The 12,424-nt window shown below is 27.6% G+C and overlaps 1 protein-coding gene across 1 annotated transcript; it reads right to left on the bottom strand.

Annotated features, from left to right (window-relative positions):
• Window positions 1–9,152: 9,152 nt before the first annotated feature.
• LOC127249256 (protein LIGHT-DEPENDENT SHORT HYPOCOTYLS 4-like) lies at window positions 9,153–10,845 on the bottom strand. The gene is made up of 2 exons (XM_051271979.1): window positions 9,813–10,845; window positions 9,153–9,665 (listed from the first exon to the last, which is right to left on the bottom strand). The coding sequence occupies exon 1, from the start codon at window positions 10,478–10,480 to the stop codon at window positions 9,842–9,844; it is 639 nt and encodes a 212-aa protein (XP_051127936.1). The 5' UTR covers window positions 10,481–10,845; the 3' UTR covers window positions 9,153–9,665; window positions 9,813–9,841.
• Between the last annotated feature and the right edge of the window lie 1,579 nt (window positions 10,846–12,424).

Below are 12,424 nucleotides of genomic sequence, written 5' to 3'. Positions count from 1 at the left end.
TATCACTATAAATATGTACGTATTCTTATGATTGAAGTAGAGAATTTCAGTTTCATAATCTAACATGGTATCAGAGTCAAATTCTCTCCGGGTACATCCATGACCCGTTATATCCCGTAAATATTTTTATATTTTATTAATGTATTTGATTCTATTCACGATCATGCTGTTATTTTCATGACGTCTCCATCTCTCTACTATTTTGATCTCCACTGACAGAGTTCTACTTTCAACTCTGACGCTGTTGAGAGTCCTGTTTTCGACTATAACTCTATTGAGAGTGAGTGAGTCATGTTTCCGACTCTAGCTTCGTTGCGAGCGAGCGAGTCATGTTTCCAACTCTAATTCTGTTGTGAACGAGTGAGTCCTGTTTTCAACTCTAACGGTGTTGAGTTCTAATTCTGACTCTGCTCCAGTGGATGACAGTAAATCTTGGCGAATTCAAATTTGTACGTGGAAGATCTCGGCTATATCTTTTTCGGTCGCTTCTGAAAAACTCAAGTTCGTTCGATCATATTTTGAGTTTGAGGAAGGTTGTTAAAATATATTTATAAGCAATATATTATATTTATGGTAGTTATCTTATTTAAGATATTCGTAGGATTCTTGCCTTATTTAGACGATTTGTATATCACTATAAATATGTATGTATTCTTATGACTGAAATGGAAAATTTCAATTTCATAATCCAACATCATTATTTGCCGTGATTCCATTAAGAGGATCTATTTTCTACCGCATTAAGATTCTCATTTCCGACTTTAACTATGTTATAAGTCTTATTTTTTACTCTAATTTTGCTTTGAGTGGATTACGTTTCTTACTCTAACTCCATTATGAGTGAGTCATATTTCCGAATCTAACTCTATTGTGAGCAAGTCTTATTTCTAAATCTAACTTATTTGACAACGTTGGTTATGACTTTGACACAATGGACAATTTTGGCTAAGTTACCTTCGATCTTTCTTAGCAAACTCAATGACTCAAGTTGTTTTTTTTCACCACTTGGGGGTTTGAATAGGATGTTGAGATATTGAGATATTCAATTTATGATATATATTAATTTCTATTATCTAAATTAGTTTGCTATAATTTGGTTATATCTATTCAATTATATTATTATTATTTGAGTATATTGAGTATATATCGTATCTATTTATAAGCCTCTAATTTCATTACTAATAATATGCAATTCTGAAGATTCTATACAATGTAATAATATATTACTTGATTACAATGTTCACGCCTTTAAAATCAACACCGTGCTAATTAAAAAACGACCACCATATTTTATTATTTTAATATCGTATGATCAATAATAAGCACGACTAATTTTGTAATTTTTGTTATATATCTTTTAGTAAAAGTATTAATTCTATGTAGAGAGCACAAATTATGCTTCTAGGAAGCATAAGGTTGGTATATAGATACAAAAATGTGATGTGTTTTATTCCTATGTTCGATGTTTTCACTATTTACTCCGGATGCTTTTTAACTATAAAGCTTGACAATTACATAATTTCAAAATAAAATATATTTAATTCATTGTTTTTACAAAATTAAAATTAATATATATACACATTTTGATTCAGTTATTAGTTCTTTTGATTAAGTTATTATTTTATTATTATTTTTTTATACCGTGGAAATTCGCTGCCGTTACCCTCCGGGTGCACTTTGGATAAATTCCTGGTCGAACCTAATAGCTTGCAAATTAAGCCTGACAAAGCAAGTCGCACTAAACGAGCCATTTGGGACATACAAAACCTGAAGGCGTCGGGGTTTGATTAAGTTAGTATAAAGAGCACATTGTGTGGTGAGAGAATACACAAAATACATCACTAAAAAAAATATAGTTCAGTAGGAGATATTACAAAAGATATCACTGAAAAATATATGGTTTGGTAGGACATAGCACACCATGATTGCTAACAAAAAAACATAAAAATATATTTTTCAACGGTACATGGACTTTGAAACTTTTGACTTAATGCGAATTCTTTGGAAAAATTGCAAAAAGATCTCACACGTATACCAAATTATCACTTTTGTTATATATTTATCTTGTTGACAAAATATATCCTACATGTTTATAAAATTCGTTATTTCTATCCTTTAGATGTGCATGGCCGTGCGTGGTGTGAACGGCGGAAAAATGACAGAAATAACGACTTTTGCAAATATGTAGGATATATTTTACTAGCGAGATAAATACATAACAAAAATGATAATGGGGTATACGTATGAAATATTTTTTGCAATTTTCTCCGAATTCTTTTGAGAAACTTTAATTCCAAAAAGACATTTGCATAATCTTTTTCCCCTTAATTTACACTATTTTATATATATATATATATAATTAGATCGTAATAAAAAAGAAAAAAATATATATAAAATAGCGAAACTTCGCAGAAAAAATCCCGCGTAATGAGATTTGAAATGCAGTTTGTTAGTTTGGTTTATCACTTTGACCATATAATTTTTTTTTTTATATTGTTTCAATAAAAATACATTATTTCATTTTATAATACATCAAATCAATTAACTATTTCACTTTAAACTAAATGACAAAAACTAAATCATAAGGATTCCAATCCAAACACAACATGAAACTTACAAGACTAAAATGCAATTGTGAAAAATAATTGAATAAAGAGTGATAATCAAATGTATAATAAAGTAATATATATTTACATTGTTCATGTTTACATGTCGACTGAATTAAAGCAATACGATGGTAATTAATATAAGGCAAGCAATATCAATTTCTCCTTTTAAAAAAGAAATCAAGATTTTTTATATTCTTATATAATTCTCATATATGAAAATATGAATCCACTTTCTTCTTTTTGCGTAATCAATCTTTTCATTTTTGATCGACATCATTTGGAGAAATTTTTTGAACATATCTATTTCTATGGAAAAATAGAACATATTGAGAACGTCTTAGTTAAGGGTAAAAATTTTCAAGCGAACTTAATAAATTGCAAAAAATGATAATACAATATATAAGATATATTCTAACAACACACAATAATACAATATAGCACAATAAACATATATATATATATACAACATAGTACAATATGCTAAATACACATGATATGCTTTTATTTAACATAATATTATGTTGTACTATATAAAATTGTGTGTTATTTGCCTTACAGTTAAGGTGCTGACTTGATCAAATAAATAAAGTATTGATTTGACTCAATTAGAACCTTAACCGTGACCGTATTACATACATTGATACATATAATTGTTGTATATGAACATTTGGATATTTAAATTTCTAGACAAATTGTGACATCTAGTTGAAAAAACGGTGAATGATTCTCTAATATACTCTAGAGAGCTCTTAGGATAGAATGTTTTGTATCTGCAAAATTGGTAAAGAAGTGGATTTGAACGGAAAATTTGTTGGATGAAATGAATTCAAACTCGATCTAAAGGAGTATAATTTTATATATATACAAATTGCATAAAAGAACAGGAAAGTACAAACAAAATTGAATGGAGAATTGAAAATTAACATAAAATAAAGAAGGAATACAAATAAGTAAAACCAAAGGAAAATAAGATAGAAATGAAACTTCATTTGTTGTGTTGTTGATTGTAAATTCTCTCTTCCTTGTTATCATTTTAAACGTCTGGGGGCTCCAACTCACTCCCAAATCTCCCTCTATTTTTTCAGTTTTGTGGAATAACATTGTACCTCACTCCATTTTTAGAGTGGAGTTTTTGTTGTATTTTGTGGTGTTTGGTGTATTTTTATTATTTGGGGGTGTATTGTTTAATTTTTATTTTTTAGAATGATGATCTATAATTTTATTTTTTTAAACTTATTTTATTTGTAATAGTTATTAATTATAAATGTCAATTTTCATGTATGTAATTTTTAAATAAAATATAAATTATATATGTATGGATTATAATGTATAAAATAAATTAATGTTGGGGTGTAATTTATAAATGTGAAAAATTATATAAAGAAGAATGTACAAATAATATAATTTTTGGAGTGAAAATTGAAATTTATTGTTGGAGTAAAATTACCGTAGATCAACTGCATTTTTACTGTAGCTACTGCAAAAATGAAGTGAGGGCTTAGAGATGGCCTAAGGTGCTCCTACTTTTACATAACCTTCAAAACTCCTAAATTTTTCAATGATTAGTAATATATATAACTCCATATTCATCATTCCCTATGACGTTTTCTCATTCTTATTATCATGCGAATTGTCTTCAATACACGTACTAGAGTAATACTCATTTGTTTATGCCAACATCCCACTTCCATCAATGAACTTTTGTAACTTTTACTATTATTCATTCTTCACCAAAACTTTCATGTAAGTTATATTCTTAATGTCTTATTATAAAATCTCTTTTAACACCTCAAAACCTTCATCATAATGTATTCATCAATTTTCATTATAAATCTTTCTCATTAAAGTCAACTAAGGCTTCGTTTATTGATAATTATTCGTAAATACGTCCAAGCAACAATCATATATGTTATTTTCCTCACTTTTAATTGTCATTTTTGCCGCTTTAATTGTCATTTTTACTATCTTAATTGTTGTTTCCTCCATCTTATGCTTTTATTATCCTTCATTCTTAGTCTTTTGAAATCAGTAGCTCTGATATTCTCTTATACAATCCACTCGTAATAACTCATTATTATTAAGTCACTACGATCATTACTTTAAACATCGCGTCACTGATAAAAAAACATCCAATGAAATAGAACGGAAAGAGTATTATTTTAATTTTTTTTCTAAGTTAATATTGTCTACGCATTATTATTATTCATGCATTAGCATCATAGGCGGTGCGGATTTCAGGGTGCAATTGCCCCCCTCCCCCAAAAATATATTTTAGGAAAAATAAAATAAAATTTATATAAATATATTATTTTGTCTCTTCCTAAAATTCATTGTCTCTTTTAAAATAAAATTTATAATATATTTTGTTATTATTTTTATTTTTATTAATATACTAATTTTAATTATATTTTATTAAATAAAAATATAAATTTTCTATACTAAATATTACAAGTACCTCCTTACATTATCGATTAATTTTATTTTATTTTTTTATCATCCTATAGCATCAAGGAAATCAAAGAAAATAGGATTGAAATGATACATAAGAGAATCTGACCGATATATTTTTATAAACTTTTAAAATCCTCATAAAAAAAAAAAAAAAAAATTGAACCATTTGTTTAAACAAAAAAATCGACGATTTGCAGTTTAAAACATGTTAAAATTGAAATCAAATCATAAAAACTCAAAACTTAGCAGACAATTCCACCTCTAACTTCGGAAGCTAGTTCCGTCCTTGATTAGCATGAAAGCTATATATATAAAAACTGAGAGATTACAGTGTTGATTTATTCAAGTCAGTATATGAAAGATAGCAGTACAACAAATTAATAGTTTCAATTAACATATTATATATATTGTATTAATTGAAATCAATTGCTGATCGTATATATTTATAAATCGTATTGTATTAATAATTTTTGTATAGAAATCAATAATAGTACGAATTGTATAGATGAATATCACGTGCTAGGTATATAATTATGTGCCGTCTAATATTAACCAATGTGCTATTAGCAGTGTGTTACTAACTATAATATAAAGTATGAATGAAAGCATAATAATAATAATAATAATTATTATTATTATTATTATAAAGGCCGACATGCAATCCAACATATAATAATAGGAAATGAATAAAATAATCAGATTGCCCATATATATAAAAATAAATTAAAATAAAAATAGATGCATATCTTATTGCTAGATATTGTATGCCCACTGTCAATACAACTACTACATATAACCTAAACCCACAGAAAAACAAAACCATTTTGTCTGGGATTTGGGTTTTAAGTTGGGATTTGAATAGTAAAAATTTTAAATTTGAATAGTTTTATAATGTGATATAAATAGGTATTTTGATGTGATATTTTGAATGTAAAATTAATTTTTATTATAATATAGAAAATAAAAAATAGGTATTTGATTTGATATTTTTGGAGAAAAAAAATGGGATAAATAGTGAAAATCTAATCAAATTCCCGAAACAAACTAATTCAATCTTCAATAATCACACACCACTGATTCAATAATATTAATTTATTAAATAACTAATTAATATGGGTCCAGACATTCATGAATCTACTACTCTCATCTCAAATATTATTTAACAACTTATTTTATGTAATCTAACCTTTCCATTATGCTAACACAAATCACAAATAATTAAAGCATTCTTTAAAAAAGAAGAAAAAAAAAGGGGGAGGGGGGGGGGGTGGAGGGGGGGTGTTGGGGGGCTCTGTTTTTTAATTTCTTTTGTTATATAATTCCAACAATATTTTCCTATTAAAAATAATTTTTTTTTTTGACAAAATATCACAATTCCCTTGTATTTTAGCTATATTTTGAAACCATTTTGGAGTCTAGGGAGTTCTGAGAATAATAAAATGTTGAATTAAAAAATAAGTATGTTATATGAAATAAATATGTATTAGACATGACGTTTTATATATATAAAAAAAAAATAGAATTTTGATATAAATATATAAATATATATTATGTGATATATATATATATATACATATTGAAAATGTACTATTAATTAATAATATATTAAAAGATGAAGATTATAATTTAGAATATTCATTCAACTTATTATTATTTATTATTATTATTAAGTAAGTTTCAATAAAAATATATATAAATATTAAGTTTCAATAAAAATCCAGCTGCAAATATAAAAACAAAAATACAAGTGGATGAAATTAATATAATTAAGTAACCAAATCATATATGCATAATGTATGGAGACAATTATATTTAAAAAATAAAAGGAATCTGGAATCAATCAATCAATCTAGCTAGCTAGCTAAGAAAAAAGATAATCAGAAAATCAAGTAGATTAGTATAATTGATAAAAATGTGTGTGTGTTCTAAGTACCAATGCAAAATTGAGTCACATGTAATATGTTTCTTGGATCCCAACAAAGTAAAGGGATCTTGAATGATGGCTTTGTCTTCTTTTAATTTTAATTTTATTTAATTCTATTTAATATTATTTTATTTATTTTTTTGGAAATAGATCAAGATCAGATATATTAGCTTTAAATGAATACCTAACTAAAATCTGGTGTTGTGGGTAGTAGTTCATGTGAATGTCCTTGACTAAATTTAATGCCAAGGAGCAGACAAGGGGCACTTTGACATGACACAAGCTAGAAATGGGAGATGAATTTACATACACAAAAACATATATATATATATATATATGTAAATTAATTATTCATATCTTGTCCTTTTGGAAATTTCCCAATAGATTTTATGGGACAAACTTCTATTGCAATTCAATAATTCAGGAGCACATTGAAATTTTTGTATGATTTGATTATTTTATATGTAATATAAAAACATATATTTGCTATATATATATATGTATTGAAAGATAAGTATTGTATCTTATCATTTAGAATATCCACTCCCATAGAAAGTGTATAAATACAATAATCTGTCGATAAAGTTGAGTCGACTTTAAAAAAAAAAAAAAAACCAATAAGGGGGAGCTGAGTTGATGTGGATTACGAATTTATGAGCGCAAGATCAAGGTTTAAATTTTTTTTTTAGTGTGACTAACCTAGTTTGCAAGTTTTTGGTGCTCGGCCGCGGATTTACCCAGTTATGTACTTGAAGAATAACAACCGTAAATTTCTAACATTATAAAAAAAACACATAATATAAAATATGATTCAAGTTTGTTCTTTTGTAATTTCAAATTTGAATCAATACTATTTATTTGTACAATTTTTAGTAAAAATATATATTTTTCTCTTATAAAATATCACATCAAAATATTGTTTAAACAAAATTTAAATCAGCATTTTATTTCAAATTAATTTCAAACCGAAACTGAACCTTTGACATAATTGATAATAGTCACACTTAATAAGAGATTTTACTACCAATTCAATTCAATAACTCATCAATGTTTTAGACACATATATATATGCATTATATATTTTGGGTTAGTGCAATATTTTTACCATTAATGAGCTTTGATATTGGTTTTTTATGAGCATTCTTAAGTTTTTGATATTGAATAGGGGACTTCAAATTCAGATTTAATCTATTTTCTAATTTTTTTTTAATAAAATAAGAAAAAAAAATTAAAATGATATTAGTATGTGAGGTAAATGTGTAATAAATTATTGATCTGATCGATAGATGTTCGGCTAATATAATGGTTTAAGAAGTGCATTTAGAAAATAATAATAATAATAATAATAATAATAATAATAATAAAAATAGAGAAAACAATTTTAAATGTAAAATGAAAGAACACAAACAAGTAAAGACTCACCATATATTTTCTTGTGTTTTACACTATAATTTACATTAAATAATTTTTTAATAAAAATATTATATACCATATTTTTTTTTCATTCAAAATATTATTAGAAAAGAATATTAGAGCCAAAACAACCCTAGAACCAATAAAAATCTAAGATGGTTTACACATATTTTTTGAAAATTTTGATACTTTATCAATAGCAACTTTTTCTTTCAAAGATTATTATATTAAGTATATTTTATTCTCACAAATTATTAAATTAAGTACCTAATATCTTACTCCCTCCGTCACATTGTCATTTCTGTCTATCTTACATTCCATGTCACTTTTCTTTTTTTAAAAATGATTACACACTTTAATTTCATTTTAAATTTTTTAATTTATTTTTTTTAATTTTAATTAAACTAATTAGTTATCTTAATTTTAATTTATAATTATTTATATTATAGGATAATTATTTTCACTAATACATTCTTAATTATCTACTAATTACACCCCTCTTAAAATACCGTATCTACAGTATAGCAGACACGGTATGCGGGACGGAGGGAGTATTATTTTGCAAAATTTTTCAAAACTTAAAAAGTTCTATCAATCATCTAAACAAATGAAATTTGAACTTAAGTTGATTATAGTAATATTTAGTTTTTCTAGCTAAACATACATACAAAAGTAGGTTTTACACAAAAATATAAAAGAAAATCCATTTCATTTCCTAATGTGGAATGCACAAAGAAACATCAAATAACATCAGCAATCAGAACATGACACAAATGTCAAGTGCTTAGTTGTGGAAACTCTACTAAAAAAATTAAAATAATATAAAATCATATATCACCACCTCTAAAAATTAAATCCCACAAAATAGACTCTAGATAATGCTGATATATAAATATATACATATATATATATATATATGATATACACACAGACATCTGATCTGAATTGATTTGCCAAGACCCTTTAAAGAAACACAGTTAAGTTAGGAAAAAGACACACTTCTTGATATGGAAATCTAATGCTTGTCATAAATGGCAGATTTGTACCCAAAAAACTGCCACTGCACTTACCCACCCCATATCCATCAATTAACATTATTCATCATCGTCTTCTTCTTCAAACTTTTGAAGAAATCCAACATCAAACATCATCGTAGTAAGTGAAAGAAATTAGACAGTGATGTGTGTTTGTTTCGACAGCAAATTTGGAAAAATTCTTGTCAAGTTGGAGTCTTGATTTTGCCAAAAATGGCATAAGCGAGCTGGGAGCTACATTACACACACAAAAATAAAAAATAAAAAAATAAAAACTAGGGTTCATCTTAATAGTGATAATTTAATTAATTTCCAGTAGAAATCCAGACAATAAAATATATATATATAGATGAAGCTAATTAATTAAGTAGAATACATTACTCCATTGATTCCGGCGGGCCTGTATCGATCTAACTGAGCGGTGCGGCGGATGACGGCGGCGGAGGGGGCGGCGGCGGCGGCCTTTTCCGCTTCTTCTTCTCGTAGCTGATCCCTCTGGCCTTGGCCTGAGAATCTCTGACTTCCCGGAGATAGAGGCGGACGGCTCTAGCGCCGAAGGGGTTGGATTCGGGGTTGCCGCCGTTCTCCTCGTAGGCGGCGCGTAGGCGGCCGATGAGGGCGTCGAGGCTGCCCCAGGCCTGGCGGAGCGGGCAGGGGCAGGGGGCGGGGGGGTTGGGGTGCCCGAAGAACGGGCAGAGGTGGGTGTGGACTTTGGTCTTCCCGAACTGGTCAAGGTACCGGAGGAATTCCAGCACGTGCGCGCCGCTGCACCGGGAGAGGGCCAGCGGCGGCCGGTGGTTGCGGAGATACTGCCCGAAGGTGTTCCAGTCCCGGCGCTTCTGGTTCTCGTACCGGCTGAGCTGCTGGGTCGTCGTCGGAGATGAGACTGTCGCCGCCGCTGTCGCCACCGTCGCCGCCGTCGACGGCGGCGATGATCCCATGCTGTTGCTGGTGGTGTTGATTGAAATCGAAATTGAATTGGGGTTTGAAGAAGAAGCTGCTGCAGCAATGGCGAAGCTGTAGATCTCACCAGGGTTTGGGGGATCCATTAGAGAGAGAGAGAGGGGTGTTATGAATTAGGGTTTGGGAATATTGAGAAAACCTAATTGGATCAAGAAAAGGGATTAGGGTTTTTGGTGAAATGAAGAATTACAAGAAGAAGAAATGGTGATCGTTGGATAAGGTTTGATGATTGAATTAAAGTAAATTAATTTAATTTGATGATATATGTTTATATATGTGTTCTATAGAGAGAGAGAGAGAGAGAGAAAGAAAACCTATGAAAGTTTGATGATGGAGAGGGGCTAGCTTTTTATGAGGGTTTGTTTTCTGTAAACATTTGAACAGATTTGACTGAGATTTTTCCTTAACTGTTGCTATATATGCAAAAAGATGGAAGAAAGAAATCTAGAGAGAGAGAGAGAGAGAGAAGAGATGATGGAGACAGAGGAAAACTGTGGAACTTGAGAAAGGCAAAAATAATACTCCTAAGATAAAGAAAAAGAGAGAAAGAATATTTTAACATATATAATATATATATATTCGTTTGTATGTGCGTATAAATAAGGAAATTTATTAAGTACAACTCAATCTGACCGGTTAAAAAATATTGATATTATATTGATAGTCGGTAAAATGTACAAGTAAAATTTTTTTTATCTTTGTGAGTCTATTAATGTAAAAAATAATAGTATTTGTGTAATAATAATAAAAATATATGAATAATTTTACGGTGATATATGAGTATTTATGGAAATTAGACTATTGTTTTGGAACAGACAAAAATGGTAAACAAGACTATTGTATTGGGACGGAGGAAATATAATATATGCTACTCCCTCGTGCAAATGTGTGCTCATTTGACCGGATATGAGATTTAATAAAAGTGAGTAATAATTATTATTTTTTCATTTTATAGTTAAAAAAAGTACAAGAGTGTAATAAGTTTTTACTTAAAAAAGTAAACGAGAATATTTTTGATGAAAATCCAAAAAGAAAAGTGAATATAAATTTGAATAACGGACAGAGTATTTTTTGTGATAATTTTTTGTTATTTTTTTATGTATAAAAAAAATTAAAATTCATCCTCAACTATAGAATCATGTTTGTTGTGTTTCTTTGTGAGTTTTAAGTAGGTTTTTTACTATTAAGATTTTTTTTCTTCCAAAAATATCATATCAAATAATTATTTTTAATTTTTTATATTATTCTATAAAATTATTTTACATTAAAAACATTACAACAATCTCTATTTATATCAAATTTATTTTTTTACTATTCAAAAATTCAAATTCAAAAACTACAACCCACAAACAAACACACCGGTTGTGTTCTATTGTGGATTTTTAACCAAAATTTTACTTATTTATCAAATTTTATGTTCTAAAAAAAAATACATTAAATTAAACATTTATTTTTTTTATATTATAATAAAAAAATTTGAAATTCAAATTATTATATCAACACATATATATCACTTCATATAATTACTATTTAAATTGAGAAAACAACACACCAAAAAAAAAAATAATTAATAAAAAATAAATAAAATTATAAATTAGTACATATTAAAATATAAATAATAAAATTATAAATTATATACTATAAAAAAATAGATATAAATTTAACATAAAATAATAAAAATAAATAAATTACTACTCCATAATTTTCGCGACCAGAAAGTGGATCAATCTGGAGTAATTTTATGGTGTCACCAATCAGATATGCTTTTTATTAATTAAATAATTTATTTATTTTTGGTTGATTGACAACACCTTTTGCAATGACCAAAATGTCCAATCTCTGATGCCTTTCCCATTTGTGGTTTACCTCATTTTGCAATTTTTTTTTATTTATTATTTTTTCACAAAGAGTGGCACAGAATTTTATTTTGAATATATATATATATATATATATTATTTTTTCATTAATTATTTTATCTTAAAATATTCCTCCATTGTCTCTCTTAATATCTAAAATTTGATAATTATGCT

The sequence above is a fragment of the Andrographis paniculata genome, unplaced genomic scaffold (assembly GCF_009805555.1).
Source record: "Andrographis paniculata isolate CXL003 unplaced genomic scaffold, ASM980555v1 Contig35END, whole genome shotgun sequence".
Taxonomy (NCBI): domain Eukaryota; kingdom Viridiplantae; phylum Streptophyta; class Magnoliopsida; order Lamiales; family Acanthaceae; genus Andrographis; species Andrographis paniculata.
This window is presented reverse-complemented; position numbering and strand designations above follow the sequence as displayed.

Bases quoted from the DNA above. Each gene is read 5' to 3' on its own strand.
- LOC127249256 (XM_051271979.1), bottom strand. From the start codon at position 10,480: ATGGATCCCCCAAACCCTGGTGAGATCTACAGCTTCGCCATTGCTGCA.